General features: G+C 49.3%; 1 protein-coding gene across 1 annotated transcript in view; it reads left to right on the forward strand.

The window, feature by feature from the left end:
• Positions 1-16,064, forward strand: part of LRRK1 (leucine rich repeat kinase 1) — an 87,828-nt gene extending 71,764 nt beyond the window's left edge. The window contains exons 25-33 of the mRNA XM_054387712.1: positions 248-445; positions 1,107-1,384; positions 1,545-1,739; positions 2,538-2,689; positions 4,255-4,372; positions 5,469-5,585; positions 11,253-12,088; positions 12,605-12,706; positions 14,836-16,064. Coding sequence (XP_054243687.1) covers positions 248-445; positions 1,107-1,384; positions 1,545-1,739; positions 2,538-2,689; positions 4,255-4,372; positions 5,469-5,585; positions 11,253-12,088; positions 12,605-12,706; positions 14,836-15,013 — 2,174 coding nt within the window. The 3' untranslated portion in view covers positions 15,014-16,064. The remainder of the gene's footprint in view (positions 1-247; positions 446-1,106; positions 1,385-1,544; positions 1,740-2,537; positions 2,690-4,254; positions 4,373-5,468; positions 5,586-11,252; positions 12,089-12,604; positions 12,707-14,835) is intronic.
• Positions 16,065-22,979: the final 6,915 nt, after the last annotated feature.

Below are 22,979 nucleotides of genomic sequence, written 5' to 3' on the forward strand. Positions count from 1 at the left end.
TGGTGTTAAAGGACCAAGGGGACACTTGCTTCCTGAGGCACCCTTACATCTCCTGCTTCCTGAGGCACCCTTACATCTCCTGCTTGTAGCCAATGTCTGTTAGTCTCAGGTGTCAGCGTGAGGATGCAACATAAAGGCTTGCTGTTGGCATAATTCCTCAGCATTTGCTCAGTGATGAGCACTTCTCAAAGAGCTTCTGGTTTAATTTCTCAGCTGAGGAGTGAGAAGGGGGTTGTGTTTGTTGCAGATACCATGCTGAAACACCTGAGAGCCATGGATGCCATGAAGAACTTCTCTGAGTTTCGACAGGAGGCCAGCATGCTCCACTCACTGCAACACCCCTGCATTGTCTCCCTCATTGGCATCAGCATCCACCCTCTCTGCTTTGCCCTAGAGCTGGCACCTCTGGGCAGCCTCACCACTGTATTGTCTGAAAACTCCAAAGGTAAAACCAGGGCCTCCCTCCTGGGAGAGCTCGCTCTCTGAGTCATGGTAGTGACAAATGGACAACAACATTTAAATTACTGCTTAATTTGTGGAGGGGATTTTTGTGCAGAGTAGGGGAAGTGGGAGGAATGGAATTGCTCTTAAACTGTACCTTTGGGAATCTAGTAAAAACGGATGCTCAGTATTTTCAAAGCTACTTTGGAGACTTGGATTTCCCATTTCTCTGCAAATTTATAAGAAGTGCATCTCGCTTGAGTGCTGCATGGGTAATACTGTCATTCAGACAGATGTCTGGCACTCTAAATTATGTCATAATTATCTATATTTCTTTTGCTGTCAAATAAATGACGCTAATTCCAAGATACGCTGAGGCCATCTGACCCTCCTGGCACCTTGGCTTTGTGTCGACTTGCAATTAAGCACTGATAACACCAGAAGATTTAGGGTCTAGAAGTGAAAGGATTTAGAAAAGGAATGTAATAGAACTGTCAGACATGTAGAGTAACACAAACAGCGTCACTTCAAATCGTGGCACTGAGTGATGTTTTAAAAGGTTGTTAGTTACTGTGCTGGAGTTTAAAAGAGAAGGAGGAAAGGAGGGGGGAAAAAGTGGTTATCGCCATTACGAGAACCAAAGACAGGCTGCTCCTTTGCACCAGGGTCATCCTTTGTGCCACTGGGACACATGCTGACACACAAAATAGCCTATCAGATTGTCACAGGCCTCGCCTACCTGCATAAGAAGAACATCATCTTCTGTGACCTGAAGTCAGACAACATCCTGGTGTGGTCTCTGGATGTCAAGGAGCACGTCAACATCAAGCTGTCCGACTATGGCATCTCGCGGCAGTCGTTCCACGAGGGCGCGCTGGGCGTGGAGGGCACGCCGGGGTACCAGGCGCCCGAGATCCGGCCCCGCATCGTCTATGATGAGAAGGTGCCTGCTATGCCAGCGGGGCTGGCTTCATGCATGGGGCTGAGCTCCCTTGTACACGCGCGGCCTGCAGCTCTGGCTTGCCCACCCTGGCCTTCCTCGCACTTCTTTGCAGCCATCGAGAGAGGTTTGCCCATTGTTTTCTCCCTGTTTCTGGCTCTAGGTCGACATGTTCTCCTATGGTATGGTCCTGTATGAGCTGCTGTCTGGCCAGAGGCCTGTGCTAGGCCAGCACCAGCTCCAGATTGCAAAGAAGCTCTCTAAAGGGATCCGTCCCGTTCTTGGGCAGCCAGAAGAGGTGCAGCTGTACAGGATGCAGGCACTTATGATGGAGTGTTGGGACACTAAGCCAGAAAAGGTACAGACAGCCCTCGTGACTGGCGTTTAGCTACAGGGGTCTGGCAGCCCTCTGCACACAGAAGGGCTCAGCTTGCTCTCAGTAGAGCAGAATAGCTCAGTGCTCCTTTACCTCTCCTGCCAACGTGGCCCAGAACATCCATTGACTTAAATGAGACTTTTATGAATGAAATAATGACAGGTTGGTGGCCTTCTACTGTCTGTAGTGACAGGAAGGTCCCTTGACATCAGTGGCAGTTAAGCTGTAGATTCACCAGACAAAGGCATTGCCCGTACCTTCTAGAAACAGCTGCAGCATCGTGCTGGGAGTGTAACTACAAAGACTGCAAGCTCCCAAGGTTGTAAAGGCACTGTGAGGAAGAAAAAGGTTCGAAGTACAAGAGGATTATACTGTATTATGTTTTTCATTAATGACAGGTTGGCTTTATCAGAACTGTTTGCCCTTCAAACAAAGGTCAGCTTGACTCACAAACAGCTAGGTGTTGTGAATCAGTTTCCAAAATACATAAACCTGAAGAAATTAATAAAAAAAATGTGTAAGAGAAACGCAGACCAAACTGTGGAAGTCCAGAAGAGGTCTAGCTTCAGTGTCTGGGGTACTGAAGATGCTAAATAGCAATCAGGTGGAATTTCTAGGGAGAAGCTGAGGCAGATTTGAGAAAGCAGCAAAAGCATTTATTGAGCAATTACTACTTGGCTCTCTAGCTTTAATAAATAATTATTACAATGATTCTTTTATTTCATCTAGCCCCCAGCTATCTCGTGTGATACATGTCTTGCCCTTTCCTTTTCCCCACAGCGTCCACTGGCCATTTCTGTGGTAGGGCAGATGCAGGATCCTACCTTTGCAACCTTTATGTACCTGCTGTCCTGTGGGAAGCAGTCTTCCTTCTTCTGCTCCCAAGGGCAGGAGTACACTGTGGTGTTCTGGGATGGGAAAGAAGACACTAGGTGAGGCAGTTCATGTTAATAATTTCTTTCTTTTATTGTTTTTTACATAAAAATCCTTCAGTCTCTTCACTTAAGCCACCAGGAGGGAGGTAAGAAAGGTGAAAGTGAGTTTGGGTGAATGCCAAGGATAACATGAATACTGTTTTCCCAAACTCTTTTAATTGGGAACAGTGGTTGCTTTATAAAGGATATTTAATGAGCTTAACTCTGCTTCAGTTAATATGAGGAGAGGATTAGGGCAGTAATGATTCACACACACAGGATGAAGCATTTGCACATGAGAACAGACGTGCTCTGCCTTTCCTAATGAGGCCATTTAACACTAAACCTTTCCTAATTGAGACTGCAGTTCCATCCCTGCTCTGCAGAGCAATTAAGCACATGCTTAAATCCCATTGAAATAATCAGGAGTTAGCCACATGCCTGAAGCTGTGTGTGCAACTGAGTGTGTGCTGCCAGTGAAATGCATGCTACATTATGACTGAGACATGGTATTTTGCACAGCCACATATGACCCCTGGCTGGTTAGGTTTATTTTTACGGATGTTACTGATTTTTATAGCCTCAGTATTATTGGGAAGCATTCACCAACTGATCTGAATTTTGTATTAATGTCATTATTTCTGGCCATTAAGCTAATGGGGGAGGTACATGAGCTCTTCATGAACAATTGTTCATAGCTTTGCTATTCGTAGTGCCTGGGTAGTCGTTCAGTGCAGATAGTGTAACCATTCCTGCTCAAACTGATGAAGCACATGGGGGACACAGATGTATTTTGAATCCATGGATGTTGTCCAAATATTCACAGCAGTATATCTCAGTGAATCTGCTTCCTGACTGGACAATCCACTTGCTGGAAACTGCTGGATAACAAATTACTTAGATGTGACGGATTACAGGCTGTGTTATTGCTTGCGCCACAGCTGTTAAAACATCTGGGACTCACAGATGTGGTTATGAACATCCAGTTATTGTTCAGACACCCAAACCCAATGCACTATTCCATACCCCAAACAGACACAATCCCTTTAGTTACAGAAATACTAATTAGTCATATTTACAAATTATTTTATCAGGTTAAAGATCTTTGCTCCTACTTGGAAAGAATCTCGCTCTTCTGTTTATGTACTTGAATAAATAATGAAGACAGATAATAGTGAGGCAGGGAACTTGGAGAACCAGCACAGATTCTTTTGAGAACCTAGTGGGAAGATGGGCTAAGACCTCCTAGCTATTAATTACTGCTGTTCAGCTGGAGCTGTTTGTCTCACAGCTGAATGCTAGCGGCAGGCCACATAAATTTGCCCATTCCATCCCTGCATAAAGTCAGATAGCTGAGCTTAAATCTTCACAGAAAAAAATTCCTATCTGCCCCTCAAGGAAGAGCCCTGGCACACCTGTGTTTCTCTTCCTTTACAAAGACCATTTGGAGTGGTGTGGAACTTTGCAGCATTGTCCACATCTGGACAGTTGTGTTGCAGCTTGGCCAAAAGTTCTGAGAGCCATCCTGTAGCAGTGCGCAGGCTGAGTGCTGGCAGTAGGAAATTGTTGTTTGCTCCTTTCAGAAACTACACGGTGGTGAACCCGGAGAAAGGAGTCATAGAAGTGGAGAGGATGACCTGCCCAGGAATGAAGCTCTGCTGCCAACTAAAATTTCAGAATGCCCTCTGGGCTGCCACTGAGGTGAGCATTGCCTGTGCTTGAGTGCCCTGCTCTGAGGGGCCTCCTTGGAGGAGGCAGAAAGAAGGAGAGTGAGCCTGTTAAATGAGTAAGGCTGAGAGTGCAGGAGACAATGGGCCTCTCAGATGGCAGCAGGACTGCATCTGCTGGCTCTGGGCTTATTGTTTCTACCTGTTACATAGATGATAACTAGATCAAAGCCCTGCCTCCTGCTGCTCAAAGCCATCATGGGAACCTCAGCTTTCTGAGGTGAAACTCTGCAGACTGTAGCATATCTATACCCAGGGTTTCAGCTAGGAAATGTCCTTATCTGTAAGTGATAAAGGGAGGCAGTGAAAGAAACCATGCCTTTAAGGGTGGGGTTTTGGAAGAGGCCTGAGGGATTTGGAAGTTGGTGGGAAATGGGTGCCCAAGTTCTGTGTTCACTGTGGAAAACTGCAGCTGGAAAGATAAGAGTGAGACAACATGGCTGATTGATCCCTGAGCCCCTGTCCACCCATCAAAAAGGGCTGTGCTAAATGTCAGCCAGTTCTGACACAATCATTTGACACAAACCAAATGAAAAATAGCTGAAAGAAATTAAAATGTTCAGTGTTTTGAAGTGGGGGAAATAGGCTACACTTGCGGAATAAATAATTTGTGCTGGTCAATTCACCCTGCCCTAGCATGGGTGCTGGAACTGAGTGAGAGTATTGATACTTTTTTCCCTGTAGGAAAATAAGATGTTTTGATTTTTTCTGTTCCCAAATTGAGGTAAAGTTAAAATATTCCTAATTTTTAATAACAAAAGGAAGATTACAATTCAGAAATCTTAAAGCATTTTCTTTCCACTGTTTTGATCAAAATGAAATGTGTTGGTGTGGAGCAGATGTAATTCCACACACAAGGTAGCAGGAGCTCTCCTTGGATTGACAGATTAGTGCCAAACCTGGCGTGTTTGGGACTTGTGCAGTCAAGGTTGACAAATGTGCAAAGAGAAATCCAGGCTTTGGATATCAAAAAAACACAAGTGAAAAGTGGGTTTGGAACCAATTTGATCTTGTTCAGGTATGAAAACATGCAAAGTGTGGAAGATGACTGAAATTCTGCTCTTTCATAGGACCAGAAGATTTCTGTGTATGGCTTGCAGGGCATGTGCCCTCTAAAGACTCCACAGAAAGGTTTAGACACTCCTGCTACTGTGAGCTGCTTTCTAGTAATGCCTGTTGTCAAAAAGGTAAGGAGGAACCTAAAGGAAAGGGAACATCAGTGAGACTAATACTGCCAGGCCAAGCTGCCAGAGCTTGCACAGCTTGTTGCTAGCTAGTGTTGAAGGACTTTGTGATGCCCAGGAACATTTTGGCAGTGCAAGGAGAAGGTTTCCAGGACTCTATGCCTCTGCCAGAAGACAGAGGTGTGGGCAAGAGTCAGGGGACCGAAGGTGGAGCTTCCAAGCCTGCTGGGAAAATAGTCAAAATAGATCAAATTCCTTTTTCAAGGAAGTTTTCCAGCTGTGTTTCCACATGATTGGAAAATAGGGTTGAGGATGATCAGGCAAAGTAGAGGGGACTTGGAACAATGATTAGAACAGAGATTTGTTAAGTGCTAATGGAGGGCTTGGGTACATCCCAGTTCTTGTGCCTGCTCTTCTCCTGGTATGTGTGCATGCTGTCATTTGTGTCTTTAAATATTACCTAGGCTCAGCCACACTTCTTTCTGGGCTTTGAACGAGAACACTTGGACAATACAGCTCTCATGGGTAATAGCAAAAGTTATATACTCTCTGCCCAGATGTGGAATCACTAACATCCAGTTATTGGCAAGAGAAATCTGACGTGACTGCCTATTGCAGGCAGGTCTGGGGAGATGTATAAAAACTGGTTTGGGGCTAAATTACCTCTGGTTTACTTACAGCCACCTCAAGTGAAAACATATAATTATGTTCCAAGGTTATTGGTAGCTGTGTAGCCTTTGCAGATGCCAGCAGACTGGTATGTGTCTAAAAGCTCAGCACAGAGCAGCTCTGGGAGCAACAGTGAAGCTGTTTTATGCCACATGCCCACTCTGCGGTATTGTCCATTTCTAGCTGGCTCGCCGCATCCCTGCAGCCTGACTCCAAGGCAGATGGTTACTATGAAGTGTACTGCTGCACTTCCAGATGTGGTCTGAGCAGGACTGAAGTAGAGCATAGATCTAAAGTTGGCACAGGAGTAACTTTCACCCTCCAGGAGGCTGCATCTGTTGGCTTTCTTTGACTCCCAGACCTGCAACGTTTCTCTGCTGTGGAGTTTTGTTTCTGATGTGCAGAGCAAATTTCTTTTTCATGCTGCCTGAGGTTTTGTCCAAGACAGTCGAACGACTCTTTCACTTTCAGCTTTTCCAGTGTCATACAGCTTGCAAAGCCATTCCTCAGGAGTTACGAGTGGCTTTATGTCTCCTGGTTTCTATTTTCAGTGTGTAGCTTGCCTAGAAAATGTCATAAATAATGCCAGTCCCTACAATAGTAATATTAAGTCTAGACACCTCCCTTCCTCCCCTGACCTGACCCAACCTTCCAGAAATTCACATCCCTTTGGCTCACTCCTGCTTAGTTTATTGGACTTACTTTTTCCTCTCTCCTTTCTATGAATGAGCTTGGCAGTGAAATAGCCAGAGCAGCAGCCTTAGGGATGTGCAGACCAGGTTGGCAGGAACCAACCCCTTTTTTTTTTGAAGCAGCCAGTTCTTCCAGCAAAACTAAGTAGCAAGCTTGCACTTGTCAAACTCACTGTACCGCAGCATCAGAGTTACCAAACAGTCATTATTGTCCCACAGGAAGGAGAACTGCTGGCATTTCCCTGGGAAGAAAGCCTTTAACTGATGAGATGTGAGGTAACTTGCAGTCAGAGAGCTGCTCAGGGATGTTGCTGGGAAGGAGAATTCTTTATGACTGCTTTGGGAAGACTAATCCAAAAGAAATAGTTTCCAAAACGTGGTTTCTCATCCAAAGCATCACGGAAATTTAAAAGCAGCAGAGAGAGGGGCCCAGAATCCAAAACTCACCCTCCAAGGGAAAGTCTTGTGCAGTTTAAGCTTTTTTGTTGCATGCTTTCTGTCACCAGTATCATTGGCTTTGCAAACAATAGCATTTGCAGTAAATTTCCTTTCAGAAAAAAAAACCAAACCAACAAATAAGCAAACTAACAGCTTAAAAATAGCAACCAAGGTGCTTTCTGAACTGGTTTGTAGCTTTCTTATAAAGAGATGTTGCAGGAGAGAGAAATCTGGATGGGTACAAGCCTCTGGCCTCTTGCAAAACCCTGGAACTCAAGAAAACAAAAGCTGCATTTAAAGGCTGCAGCCTGCCGCAGCGTTCGCTGCCAGCAGTGCCAGAGCGTGCGGGGAAGAGAGGACGACGTGATCAAGGCCATGGTACTGGGGGCTCTATTTATTTTCTAACCTGCTCTCAGCAGCCATCCTTGTGGCTCTGAGCCTTGAGCTGTCCTTAGCTGTGAGGACAGGACGTCTGGAGCCAGCTCGTCTCATCTCCTGCACATCTCATACCATCACAGCCCCGCTCAGAAGCCTTCCTCCCTGGCACAGTAGGGCTTCTGGCAGGATGGAGACTTCAAATGCAGTTTTGTTGCTGTGTGTTTTTGTTGGCTCATTGTGGAGCCCAAATGTTGAAAATGAATTCTGAGAAAGTTACTTAAGGTTTCCGGAGGCCGCTGCCCTGCCTGCCTTTGGTCACTGTTGTAATACCCTGATATGGAGAGAGGCCTTGCTGCCATGGCACCAATAAAGTCTGGTGAGTCTGTGGCATCCAGGAGTGGGTGGCCTTTGCCTTGGTCTTATGTGAAATGGGTCAGTCCCTCATCTTGGTCTGGCAGGGAATAGCAGGTTGAGGGTATTTCTCAGTGTTTGTGTTCCTACTCTTCCAGTACCTGAAGGGGACCCACAAGAAAGCTGGAAAGGGACTTTTTACAAGAACTTGTAGTGATAGGACAAGAGGGAATGGATTGAAGCTTGAGGAGGGGAGGTTTAAACTGGAGATTAGAAATTCTTTACAGTGAGGGTGGTGAGACACTGGAACAGGTTGCCATGGGAGGTCATGGCTGTCCCCTCTCTAGAGGTGTTCAAGGCCAGTCCGGATGAGGCCTTGAGCAACGGCTGGTGGGAGGTGTCCCTGCCCATGAACTACAGAATGGTGGGGGATGGGAGAGACCTCTAGAGATCATCTAGTTCACCCCCCCTGCTAAAGCAGGGTCACCCAGAGCAGATTGCCCAGAATCATGGCTGGGTAAGTTTGGAATCTCTCCAGAGAAGCAGACTCCATGACCTCTCTGGGCAGCCCATCCAGTGCTCTATCACCTTTATTTCTTAAACTGGAGATAACAACAGTGACTGGATAGAAACAGGTCCTGATGGCCAAGGCAGTGAGTAGTAAGTGCCCCAAAGCATAAAATACCTTCCAGAGTTGCTTCGACCACCATTGCGTTATTCCAGACAGGCTGGGTTTTGGCAGGATCAGTATTACTGGTAAAGCTGAGTGGGGATCATGGACACAGTGCTGATCACTCAGTGCTGGGGAAATTTGGCCTGTGGAACTCAGAAGGGAATCTGGATTCCATCTGCAGTAGCTGATACTAATAAAAAAAATCAAACCAGTTTTAATAAAGGCTATGCTTACATAATTCAGCATTGTCAAATCAAATGAGACAAAATTATAGAGATCTCTGAAGACTTTAATAATGTCACACTAGGTCCAGATTGATGCAGAATCAGTCACGTTTGAGTTGGAAGAGACCTTAGAGATCATCTAGTTCCAACCCTCCTGCCATGGGCAGGGACATCTTCCACTAGACCAGCTTGCTTGAAGGTGCCATCCAACCTGGCTTTGAACACTTCCAGGGGGGCAGCATCCACAGCCTCTCTGGGCAACCCATGCCAGTGCCTCACCACCCTCACATGAAGAATTTCTTCCTAAATTCTAATTTAGATCATCCCTCTTCCAGCTTAAAACTGTTAACCCTCATCCTGTCACCCTGTCCTCTTGTAAAAAGTTCCATTCCAGCTTTTTTGTAGACCCTCTTTCAGGTATTGAAAGGATATTTCAACTATTTCAGATGTTCCATTTCAACTGAAATTATCCAATTTTTGTGAGAAATACCTATTGTGTAGTGTCCTTCGGACTGAAAGATCTGGGCTCTTTTCCCCATGGCAGTGTGCTTTGCTCTGTTCTGCTTTGAATAATTGAACTCTTTTCCAAGGAAAAAGTAACCCAAAGCCCAGCCTGTGCTTAGCATCGTGCCACGTCCCAACCTCTTGATGCAATTCCCTGGCAAACCCCTGTCCAGGAGCCTTTGCACCAGACCCACATGGCAGCAGAGACATGGCACTGAATGCTTCAGGCCATTTGGATTTCTTTTAATCGGTGATTAGAGGTTTGGGACTGGACTCAGTTGAAGTCCAAGTCCCATTTCACAACTTTCCACTTGCTTCCCTAGTTTTTCCCATTACAGTAAAATTCTGCTGTGATTTGGATTAGTCATAGGGCTCAGCAGAGTTATGGCTTTACTCATACTTGGTGTGCAGATAGTGTCTTTAGTCAAAGACTCTTAGTGAGCCTTGCAAACAGTGCTATCAGATAAACTGTAAGAGCTACCCTTCTGCTGTCTGCCCCCTGCTAGCTGGGAGCTACTCAAGATACTGCTTTTGGCCTCTACAGCCTTGAGCAGCATGGGAACTCTCTTCCAGGGCTGGCACAGCCAAGATCCATGAAGGGCACAAGCTTTCCCTTAATTTCTGAACAGTGTGGGGTCCCCTCCCTTCTCTCAGAGGCAGGCAGCATTGGTGGTATGCTGGGCACACAATGACACAGGGATTTCCACCGTGGCTGTGCTGTGGAGGGCAGAGGTTGTGCCAGTTCAGCTGGTGGTGCTCTGTTTGGTTCTGTTCATTTTGTTTTCCTTAGTCCAGCCAGGTTGTAACGACAGCAAAAAAAGCCCTGTCAAGGGCCTTTTGTTAGAATTTTTTGCTCCACAGGGAGGAAATAGAAAGGCCTTTGAGGTAGGTATTGTTTTATCTGCTTCACAGATGGAGGGGTTTCTGGTACAAACCAAAGGTCACGGGGAGTTTTGTTCCCAAGAGATCCCTTTCCCAGTCTGTTTAGCAGTATTTTGCACCACTGTGCTGAACTGGAGGAGTCAGAGCCCTGGGGAGCTGTGGCCTTCCCACCAGCTCCCATCCACAGGACACGACAGTGTCCCTCACATGGAGCACTGCACTGCAGCTCAGTGCTGGCCGTGGCTCCTGCAGCCAGCACAGCTCCGCATTTAGGGCAGGCTTTGAAATACCTGCAGAATTCTTCATGGCACTGGCAGCCACTGTGCTGAGCTGCTGCTGCTTCTGTGCCTTTGGCTGGAATGTCTCTGAGCTGCCAGGGATCCCAGACCCAGAGCACATCCATGGGAGGAACGGTGCTGTCACAGCTGCAGGCATTGGATGCAGAAGTGAGCTCTGAAAACTCCTGTCTGTGGGAGGATTTCCTCCATTTCTTTCCACTTATGCTGCCTTTCTTCCATTCCTCCCCTACCTACACTGGTAGCAATAGCTTTAACTTTTTTGGAAATGAGCTGGGTTTCTACAGCTGGATTCCTAGGATCATGGTGGCTGTCTCTAAACATATTCCAGCTTGAATTTGTTAACCTTCAGGGCAGGCTGCCAGATCCATCTGTCCTCCCTTGCCAATAAAGCAGCTTTTGCCTAATGAATTCTTTTTGTTGCTGTTACCACTGAGTGATTGTGGGAGGTTACCAGTGTGCTTGCAGGATTGTGAGGGGCAGCCAGAGTCTCTGGGACTGAGAGCCCTTGTGTTGCAGAGAAGTCGAGAATCTGGGTGGCCAGTCTGATGTCTCTCTTGCAGAACTCCTACACGGTGCTGGCTGGCTTGTCAGATGGCCTCATAGCAGTGTTTTCAGTGTCTCAGGGCATTCCAGGGAACAGCTGCTCCTACCTGTGCTCCCACACAGCAAACAGGTCCAAATTCAACATCTCTGATGATGACCCCCGGCAGAACCCTTACCCCGTGCAGGCCATGGAGATCACCAACAGCGGAGCCGAGGTCTGGTACAGCAATGGCCCCGGCATCCTAATCATCAAGTGCAGCACCATGGAGATCAGCAGGAGGCTGGAGCCCTTCAGCCCACCCTCGGTGATCACATCCCTGGCCTGCAACACGGAGTGTCACGGGGAGGAGGTGGTTTGGTGTCTGGATGGCAGCAGCAACTTCCTGGCCATGTACCATGTTGCCACCTACCAGCTCTGCGCACGCTACTTCTGCGGAGACTGCAGCCCCCTCAGGGACATGTTCATAATCCAGCAGCCTGCAGCAGCCATCCCAGCCACAGCACCAGTGAACCACACAGAGACAGAGAGCAGCCCAGTGGGGGACATGAGCATCATCTACAGCCCAGAGGTTGGCACCCAGATACTAAACCACCAGGACTCACTCACAGATTATTGCTCTGTGTCTTCCTACTCCTCCTCCCCTCCTAACAGGGTAAGTTGGTGCCCCTCCAGCCTTCTCAGCTCATCCCAGAGTTCTCTCAGTGCACCACTCTGCACAGATTTTGAGGAGTCTGACAAGTTTCACAAGCTGAAGCTTTCTCCAGATCATGATGCTATGCCTGCAGGTGACAGCACACAGCATCTCCAAGCTGTCAAGATTCTTCCAGTAAAAGACCTCATATGGATTCCCAGGTGAGTTACCTAAGAAACTTCATCAAAATCCCTCATGGGCTCTGTGTGAGATTAGGTCAGACAAAGCCAGGAACTTCTGCATTCCCAGTATGATTCACCTGCCCAGAAAGTCAAGTTTTTCATTAAGGAAGTTTGTTCCCAGTGCAGGGATTTTTCAACTCCTTTTTAAAGATTTCTAGCAGTGGGTAGATTTGCCACAGCTGAGGTCTTGCAGGATTTGTTTCAACAGAAGGGAAGTGTGGGTGGTTAAACTCAAAGCCCTGTTTCCCCACACAAAGCAGGCAGCTTCCTTGCTGAGACACAACCCTGTAAATCCTGTCATCTGCTGTTGAGCTGATGGAAATCACTGGACACTGGATTTTGCCTGGCATGGGGGAGCTCTCATTATAGCAGATTTGGGATGCCCCTCTGTGGCATCCCAGTACCTGCTTGCATGCAAAAGGAGGGATTGCAGCAGAAGATGGGTACCCTCAGCTGACAGCAGCACGTGTGACGTCTCCCTCACTTCTCTTCTAGGAGAGGAGGGGACATCATCGTTATCGGACTGGAGAAGGAGTCGGGCACCCAGCGGGGCAGAGTGATCGCCGTGCTGAAAGCTGGGGAGCTGGCTCCCTATGGGTGAGGATGACTGGGCTGCACCCTTCACACCAGTCTGCAGGGGCAGAAGGGGACTGGGTGGCAGAAGGTGGTTCTGCAGGGTCCCAGGGCTCTTGGGAGCTTCTTGACTTGCAGCAGCACCTGAGAAGGTACCAGGTGCAGGAGACATGGCTGCTGGTTGCACATCAAGATGTGTGCGTGCTCTCGTAGCAGGGCAGGTGGGGAGGGGAAGGCACCATGACCATGGTTGGGTCTCCAAAAGCACAGAGACCAAGAGATCAGGCAGGACCATTTTGCACAATGTGATAATGGTCGGTCTGATCCTGCCTGGTGCTGACTCCCCATGCTCTGAGGGCACCGAGCAGAGGGTGGCTGGAGCTTGACAGAGCCAGGCCCTGCATTAGGAACAAGAGGTGTATTTATGCAGAGCATGGTGCTTGTCTGTGGCTGCATTCACATGTCACAGGTTGGGGTCTGGCTCTAAATGAGCACCTTTGTGCTGTCGGCAGTGACGGGAGGAGGCTCCTGGGCACAGGGCAGAGCAGTTCTATACATTAGTGTGAAACCTTTCACTCGGGCAGCCAGAGCCCCAGTAAATAAATAGCTGCTTGAGGAATGGGGGTGTTAGAATCATAGAATCAGTCAGGGTTGGAAGGGACCACAAGGATCATCTAATTCCAACCCCCTGCCATGGGCAGGGACACCTCACACTACATCAGGCTGGCCAGAGCTTCATCCAGCCTGGCCTTAAACACCTCCAGGGATGGGGCTTCAACCACCTCCCTGGACAACCCATTCCAGGCTCTCACCACTCTCCTGGGGAAGAACTTCCTCCTCACATCCAGCGTGAATCTCCCCACTTCCAGCTTTATTCCATTGCCCCTAGTCCTATCACTACCTGATATCCTTAAAAGTCCCTCCCCAGCTTTCTTGTAGGCCCCCTTCAGATACTGGAAGGCCACAATAAGGTCACCTCGGAGCCTTCTCTTCTCCAGACTGAACAGCCCCAACTCTTTCAGTCTGTCCTCATAGGACAGACTGTTCTTGCTGATCACTTAAATACCAGTCTGGGATTGTACTACTTATGTCCAAACAAATGAAGGTTAAGCAGCACTAAGGATTATTAATGATCAGTTATTACCACTGGGCAAACACACCAGGAAATCAAAGTGCTTCTGCCATCCCCTCTACCTGCAGGCTGAGAGTCTTTATCAGTTAGCTGGGAACAGAGAATTCTCTTTAGTGCTCACAGCTACTTTAGCTTTCCCCAGTGTGGAGTTAAGGCAAGGTGACAGAGCCATCTCAGGCTTGTCCTGCTGTGCTGCCTTGCAGCCTGGCTGGCTCAGGTGGCCTTTGACTCACCTCATTTCTTCATCCTAAAGCCCAGCCAGTAGTGCCTGCCTCCTCTGAAGTCCCTCCAAGTGCAGAGCAGGGTGGAAACGGAGGAGGCTTCTTAAGGGCAGTTTGGGATACAAAGCAGATGCTGAGGGCAGCCCTTGTTGCCAGTGTTCCCCATTAGGGCCTTTCTGGGGAAACAGTTTGGGGTTGGTCTTCCCCCATCTGCTCTCAGAGTTCCAGAAAGCACCCAGCAAAGACTGGACTCCTGTCCCTTCAAACCTGCCAAGACAAAAGAATCACCTGCCTGGCCACCCCTCTGTGGGGTGTCTGCAGGGCCTTTTTGATCAGGTAATGTGCTCAAAGACCATGAGCACAGTACTGTCATGTAGGACTCCTTCTACATGAATATTGAGGATCCCTGGGCTGTTGTAGCCATGCCTGCTGGTCTAGACTAGGAGCTTTGTACCCTGAACTGGCAGAGCTGTGCTCCAGCTGTGCTCCCATCCTGTATTTCAGGCTGTGGAGACCCTCAGAAGCCTGTTGGCTGTGGCATGATGGAGCTATTTTGGAAAGGTCAAGCTGGCAGCAGGCAAAGGTATTTGTAGATTTAACAAATCAGGAGAACAGCAACTTCAGAATTGAGCACCCCCCCTGAACCCCTTTAAAACCTTTTATCATGTCACTGAGACACTTGGTTTTGCCTTGACATCGTTTTTGATCCCTCTCTCTGTTCATTCTCCTTTCTCAAGGCTTTGGTGCTGTATGAGCAGAGTTGCTCTCTGCTCTAACGCTGTCTCTGCTCTGTTCTCCAGGATGCTGGTGGATGCTGCTCTCGTTGCAAAGGACAGAGTTGTGTGCTGCTTTGAGAACGAAAACATGGAGTGGTGCCTGGCTGTCTGGAGGGGCTGGAGTGCCAGAGACTTTGACATATTCTACCAGGCCTACGAAGAGCTGGGAAGGTTGGAAACCTGCATGAGAAAGAGGAAGTAGTGCTTGTGGTGCTGGAAAGCGAGGCTCAGCCAGAGGTGGAAGCATCCTGCTCTGAGGCACACCTGGCGACTCTCAGCACACCTGGACTCTGGAGAGGAGGAAATGAGGAGTGCATGGGGAAGTGTGGGTCTGCTTTGCTGCTAACGAGCACTACGGGGGTGCCCTAGCTGGAGCCCCGTCCCCGGCTTTTGGGGACTGAAGAAACCAATGAGAGCAGAATAGAGGTGACCCTGGGAGCTGTCACATGCTCCACTGCATTAGTCGAGGCAGAGGTGGCTGCCGTTCTGCTCACACCTCTATTTCCAATTTCTTCTTCCCCATTTTAAACTTCCTCACCTTCAGCATGCCCTGGCTGCTGCTGCTTTTGTAGTGGCCATTGTCAGCCAGGAGAGCTGTGTGAAGCCAGCAGGCACTTTCCTGGCTGCCCAAGCACATTGCAGTCCCCACTGCCTAGCTGGAGGCTGATGCACCCTGCTCCTGGGGGGATGCATCTGCTGCAGAGCTGCTTCCCAAACCCCTGCCAGTTCCTTAGAACCTACTTCAAGTGGAGAGACACCCAGGTGTAAGAATCAGCAATAAGCATTGGCTGGCTACTGCATTTCTGGTTCCCAAAAGCTATTGTGTTGCTGTGAGAGAGCCCAAACCAACCTGCCAGTAACATTGCACAGATGCTTCCTCATGTAAAGGTGGTATGTGGCCAGGAAGGCTCATAAACTGTCTTTGCTCCTCGTGGTGAATGCCCTCTGGGGTACTGGGAACACAATAAGCTTTCTTTGCCTGTGTATCTATGCAGTTTCTGCTCGCCACAGCTTTGATTTTACCTTCCTTAGCAACCTGGGATGATGCACTGGCTTGGAACACAACTGCACTCAGTTATCCCAAGCATGGACAGCAGTGTAAAAAGTGAGCCCAGCAAAGCACCCTGTGTACAAAGCTGTACAGTTGGAATTTTGGAACTTTTTTGGGTTTTCTATCCCAGGAATCTTGTGTGAGCATCGGCACGGCGGGCCAAGGCCGAACGGGCAGGTTATCCCTCTGCTTCACATCTCTGTTGCAGGCTGATGAAATATCCTTCTTCAGAAACAGTACAGCTAAAAATAAACACGTTCCTCCCCACAATGACACTGGATTGGTGGCACTTTTATTGGCAGACTGCATCAGCTGCAGGGTGTTTGCAGCCCCTGATTAAAATGCTGAGCCAGAGCCTGGATCAGGACTGCAGGTCCAGTCTGTCGCCATACTATCCTCACCTGTCTCCATCCCACTGCAGCTCCTTCAGCAGCTCTGAAGCAGGGTGGGCAGCACTGCGGTGCCCTGGTTAGCTCTCACCAGGACAGGCTGTCCTGCCTGCCAGCTCAGCAGTGGCTCAGAGGTGGCTCGGCCCTTCACTGCAGTTTGCCAGGCATTTTCACATCTGCCCCCAGAGCTTATCCTGCCTCAAGCTTAGCTGGGAAGTAGCTGTTTCAGTGTCAGGGCTAATGATCTGCATTACCCTGAACCTGTGTCACCTGCCTCCCATCCATCTGCACACCCATCACCTGACCATTTCATGGTTGCCTTCTCCCAGAGCCCTTACCACACACACACACAACACACACACACAACACACACACACACAACACACACCACACACACACACACACACACACACAGAGAGTCTCGTGGCCCATCCTGGTAGCCCCAGCAGGGGCTATAATCCAGCTTGTACTTTGATCCGGTCTTGCAGATTTTCTTTATCTGGAGTGGCCACAGCTGTTGCTTTTCATCCCTCACTACAAGAAGGACACTTAAGTTGCTGAAGCATGTCCAGAGAAGGGCAACAAATCTGGTGAAGGGTCTGGAGCACAAGTCTGGTGAGGAGCTGCTGAGGTTGTTCATCCTGGAGAAAATGAGGCTGAGGGGGGACCTTCTCCTTCTACAACTCCCTGAAAGGAAGTTGGAGCAAGGTGGAGGTCAGGCTCTCCTCCCAAGGATCAAGTGGTAGGACAAGAGGAAATGGCCTCAAGTTGCACTGAGGAAGTTTAGGTTGGACATTAGGAAGTATTTCTTTCCTAAAAAGGGTTGTCAAGCCCTGAAACAGGCTGCCCAGGTGGAGTCACCATCCAGGAGGGATGTATTTGTTTAAAAGCCCTGTAGATGTGGTGCTGAGGGACAGGGTTTAGTGAAGGATTTGGCAGCGCAGGGTTAACAGCTGCGCTCTTAAAGACTTTTTCCAACGTAAATATTTCTGTGCTTCTGTGATTCGATGTTCTCAAGCAGGTATCTTGGGCACTGTGCTGCTTCTGAGACCACCGTGGGGCTGTGCCCCCCCAGAGGCTGCCCAGCACCCACAGGGCACTTGCTGAGGCCCTCAACACGAAAGGGGCTTTGTTCTGCTGGCTGCTGTGCACCCTGGAGCTGTTCCTGCACACACACTGCCTCAGACCACCACGGCCCTGCTCCCAAAACCCTTCTGCCAGCTTCACCAGCCAGGCTGGGATGGGCAGGGGAGGGAGGTGGGAGAGAAGCAAAAGTCACTGCATGGTGGCATGGAAGGTCCCTGCTGCAGGTGGGGGAGTCAGAGTGTCCCAAAACCTGGGCTGAGAGCCTGAACACTGCTACCCTGGAGTCAAGACAAAATCCTCCCCTTCAGCAAAGCTGAGCCCTCCTTAGGCTTCATTAAATCAGCAATGCACATGCAAGAATAAATCCCCGGGGGCAGAAATAAACAGGAATTAAAGCCCTCAGGCCCACACCAGTTCTGACACTTTAATTGAGATTTCAGTGCTCATTCCCACCTCTCCTGCCCTGAACCCTCATGAATCCTCGTCTGCTCCTGGCAAGACTGGCAGCAGGTTTGGGTGGTGGGGTGTCAGCCAGCTCCCTGGAAGAAGGGACAATGTCAAGGCCAAAGACAAAAGCCCCCAAAGCCCAGGAGCGAGGGGGCTTCCTGAGCCCCAGGCACTGTGATTCACATTCCTGTTCACAGTGCTTGGCCGGGGAGCTCCCTCCAGCACAGTCCTTGCTATTTTAGTTCAGCTGCTAAAAATACACCAGAGCAGGGGCCTGGTGGGGGAGGTTATTCCTTCAGCTGTCCCAGGAGAGAGGAGAAAACAAATTAGTTTTATTTTGTCAATATCAGGTTTCCCCCAGCCAGTCTGGGAGCAGCAGGAGCACATGGAAGGGGTTTGGTGCTGGGAGGGAAGCGGATGCTCTCAAATGAGATTAACCCCCAGCACCAGCAGTAGGAGGGAGGCCAGGCTGGGGCCATTAATTACCTGCCAAAGAAGCAGTGAGAGGCTCAGGACCTGCTTCCACCAGGATTAATGGAGCCCAGCTCAGCCAAGACCTCTTTGCCCCCATGCCGAGCTGCCTCCCATGAGCAGGGAGCCCCATGCTGCACCCCTGGGTTTGGCTGCCCCTTACCTGTTTGAAAAGGAATTTAAATCCTTACCATCTGGACACTGAGTTCTGGTTAGGTTGGATAGTAGGAAAAATTTCTTCACAGAAAAGCTTCTCAGAACAGGCTACCCAGGGAGGTGGTGGAGTCCCCATCCCTGGAGGCATTTAAAAGATGTGGATGTGGTGCTGGTTCAGTAATAGTAGCTTAGCAGTGTTGCTGGGATGGTGAGGGCTAGGTGAGCAGTTGGACTTGATCTCAAAGGTCTCTTCAATCTCAACAGTTCTACAATTCTGTTTCTTGCTGGCATGGTGCAATGAGCAGGATTCAAGGGTGGGCTCCAGGATAGAGCAGGCTGTCAGGATCTGGGGGTCCTGGTAGGGCTCTGGGCACTGCCTGAATGGTTTTTGGGAGTGCAGGCATGAGGGATGCAAATTTCTGGGCATACCCTTGCTCTGGTGCTTGCTCAGGGTGTTTTGGGTACCTGAGTTCAGGTGGCACACAGATCCCACCAGCCCAGGGCTGTCCAAAACCAGCCAGCTCCTCTGTCTGCAGGAAAACAAGGTGAAGTTAAACCTAACCTGCTAGAAAATGAAGGAGGGGTCAGTTCTCCATCCCGCTGCTCACTCTGCCCTGGGCAGCAGTGCAGGGCTGGGCCCAAACACCTGCAACAGCTCCCAGAGCGACCCAGTCCCATCCTGCTGCTCATGAGCCCAGCTGATGGGGCATCACCACCAGGCACATCCCCCAGCTCATCCAAGACTTGCCTGCAAGGAAACCCACGGAAAAGGCAATTTAACAGCCTCAAAAGCTTTTCCAGCCCTGGGCAGATGAAACACCTTGGCAGAAAGTCATGGTGCTGTCCCAGTCACACCAACTGGCCCCAGCCCAGCAGCATCCCTGGAGCTGCAGCTCCTGCAATAGCCAAAGCAGAACTCTGCAAGAGCCACGATGCTCTGGGGACCGGGCAAGCCAGTGGGACAGCAGACAGAGCACAGGAAGGGCAGCAAATCCAGTTGTCTTTTCCAGCCCTGCAGTGTGATTAGAAACTAAACACAGGACAGCCCTTGGACAGGCTCTTCTGCAGCTCCTCTGAGCCTGAGCCACTGCAAGCGGTGAAAGCTCTGGGGCTGCTGCTCAGCCTGGTTGCTGCTCCCGCTCCCACTAACACCACACAGCAACTGAAAACCAGCACAGCCATTAAACCACAACCACCTGCACTCACCCCTGTCTAGCAACTAGGTGGCTCTTTTGAGACTTCAAATGCCATTCTCAGCTTCATTCTCCCAAGAGTTGAGAGTGTGTGTGTGGTGGTGTTTTTTTTTTTTACTTTCATAGTTACAATCAACATACAGAAAGAAATAATCAGCATGTAATATGTAAGAGCAAAACCACCTCTTGTGCCCCAATGACAAGCGTGGGGACAGGTGGACATTTACAGCCCAGCTGGGTGCTCCTCACAGTCCTGCACCAAGGGCCCAGCTTCATCATAAGAAAAAAAAAGTGATTTGTATGGGATATGGGGAAAGGGGCAGTGTCAGCTGCTTTGTATTCTGCTCCTGAGTGGGCAGAGGAAATTAGTTTTCTTTAAGCAAACTTCAAAGCACAGGAAATAATGGGGCTGCCTCAGGCTGCTGGCCTGTCCTCACATACCCTGGGCCCGTGGTGCTGGGACAGGCAGCCCTGCCTGGCTCCGGTGGCTTAACTGGTCCCTGTGGTCCTGCCTGGTTCTCTGGTAGGCAGGAGAAGGTGGCTGCTCTGTCAGGACTGTGGGTACTCTTTGTCACCAGCACCTAATGAAATGCCTCCCAAGATTCTGGCCCACAGAAGGTTCTCACTCAACGTGGTAGAACCCTAAAGGGTGGTGGAGGTCTGGAGCAGGCTGCCCAGAGAAGTTGTGGAGTCTCCTCTGGAGACTTTCAAGACCTGTCTGGGTGCGCTCCTGTGCAACCTGCCCTAGGTGATCCTGCTTTGACATGGGGGGGGGGAGGGGTGTTGGACTCGATCTTCAGAGGTCCCTTCCAACCCCTAGCGGTTTGAGTCTATGCAATAACCCCCCCCCTACAAAGGACCCATTCACAAGCAGTCAGGTTCACACATCACATCCCCCTCTCCCCCTTCCAGCACTGGTGTCCCCTGGAAGACTTTGTGTGAGCAAAGTCCATAAAGCAAGAAGGAGCTGGCATTTTTTTTTTTTTTGTCTTCCTCATCCAAAACAGTCAGTGAGAGGTGTAGCATTACCCAGTCAAAGTCCTCCCTGCACCCCCAGCCCCACTGTGGGGACCCCCTGTTTTCCAAGCCAGTCCAGCACACTGGAAATGTTGGAGCTGATTCAGGTCAGTTAAAGCTGAGAGTTTTATTGAATTGAAAGTGTGAAAACATATACAGCCAGCCCAATATTGGGGCTGTTGGGTTTTTTTTTTGACATTAATTCAGTTTCTTGCTCCCTGCTCATAAATGTGATTTACAAGGTGGTAGAGATTCCTGGGCTGAAGGAGAGCTGGGAGATGGGTTCTGGAGCTAGGAAAGGATGCAGACAGGTTTTTTTTGTATCTGGGAGATGTTTGGATGTGAGGAATAAAAGTGCTTCTGGCAGCAGCAGCCCAGCAGAATCCCATAAAAGAGTCAGGGAAGGAAACCTCATGCAGCTCAATGTGCCTTAACTGGGGAGCCCAGGACGTCTCCACAGCTGCCCATGCCCCATGGAGGAGATGGCCTTTGAGTCCAGAGCAGGGTACAAAACCATTTAAATGGATCTTAAGGTGGGCAGGGTTCCTCCATCCCTGAATTCTCCATGTCTCAGTTCAGAGAAGGAACTTTTAGTGGGACCTGGAAGCAAGACAAGGGAACCTGGACACCAGGCAAGACACCATTCTGCTGTTTTTGATGCCTCTGCAAACTTTTCTTTCCAGCAGCTCTGGAGCAAGGCTGGACAGGTATTTTTAGGAAATATTGATGGGGCAGGGCTCAGGCTGATAATTTGCAATGGAAAGTTGGTGCTCCAGAAAAGCCCAGCTTCAGCAGGACTTTCTTGCTGATTTTGCTGAAAGGATCCTTCAGAGCCAAATCTGGGGGAGCTGCTAAAGCTGGACACTGATTTCTCAAGGCAGTAAAACCCCAGCTGTGCCTAAAGGACCTGAACTTGAAATCCTTCCAAGGGCTTTGATTCTGCAGAGGTCCTCAGAGATATTTAATCTACAAAGTCACATCAGGCACGATGCTCACCAAAGCAGCACATTGCCTTTCCCAGACGCACACCTTCCATGTCTCCTTTGCTTCTTCTTCCCATCACTGATCCTTCAGCAAAAGCATCAGGCTGCTGGAAGTCCTTTCAGCACAGAGGAGCAAGAATGCAGCTCCCCACCAATTCCTCTCCCTGAAGCTTCACCTGCAGTTTAGCTCCAGCAATTCATGAATGGAGCCAAGCACAGCCACAAGTCTGCAGGCAGCCCCCACTGAGCCACAGCACCATCAGGCTCTCCAAGCCACCCCACAGATGTCCTTACCAGAAGAATTGAAGCTGGCTTGTTCATCTCAGCCCCTCCTGTTCATAAGCTTCATCTTCCATATGTGACAACCTGCCCCGAAGATGACCAGCTGTCAGGCTCTATGAACCATCACTGCCAGAGATCAGTCCCTGAGGAGTGCTGGGGTGGGGATAGGAGGCTTCTGACAAGCTGCCCAGGGCCAGGGAGCAAGGACACTTGAAGGGTGATGACAACGAGAGGTCATTCCGCCCCTGTTTCAACACATGCCCACCAGAGCCCCAAACCTGCCAACCACAAACCACCAGCCATGGCAAGCAGAGCCAATAGGGTTGAGAAACCCCCAATGTCATCCCATCCCTCTGGAAGACTGCCATGGGAAAGGGGTTCATGGGTGTCCAGAGGTGGAAGTGCTGGACTCAAGTGCTGGAGTGCTGCAAAGCTCTGCTTGGGCAGGAGTTTCATTGCCAATGACCAGCATGGCATCTGACACCAGTTACCTACGCTGGAAGAGGGAGGGAAAGAAGGGTCTGACATTTTTAATTGTAATTAAACAACAGATAATGACCCTCAGCAAAGCCCTCTGTCACTTTCTTCCATTTCAGGATGACACCATCTCATTTTCTCATTCCTGGATTCTGTTAGTGGACTGGAAGCAAACCCTCCTGGGTTTCCCCACACCAACCACCTTCTCAGTACGAACCAAACTTCTCCCTGATTCAAATCACCAAACTGTGAGTGAAACACTCCAGCCCCCATAAGGCTTTTTATCAGAGACTGGGCTAGCACTTGCCAGCTGACAACTTCCACCTGGTCAAGCTCCTGACAACCTGGGCATCAAATACCACTTATTTTACTGTGAAATGGGTTTTACAAGGATAGACTTTATGATAGAGAGTTATAATTTGAAATTTCACTTCAAGATGGATTACTTTTAAGCTGTGAGTCCATAAAATATGTGGTTAGTTAGGACATAGTGCCTCAAGAGTTACTTGCAGTTTGGTGTAAAACTCACTTTTAATGCTGCCTGGACAGATCTGGGAACTCCAATCAGAACTGTGGCAACCAAGCAAAGAAAACCCAGTGCCAGATGGGGGCTTTT

The sequence above is a fragment of the Indicator indicator genome, chromosome 16 (genome assembly GCF_027791375.1).
Source record: "Indicator indicator isolate 239-I01 chromosome 16, UM_Iind_1.1, whole genome shotgun sequence".
NCBI classification, from domain to species: Eukaryota; Metazoa; Chordata; class Aves; order Piciformes; family Indicatoridae; genus Indicator; species Indicator indicator.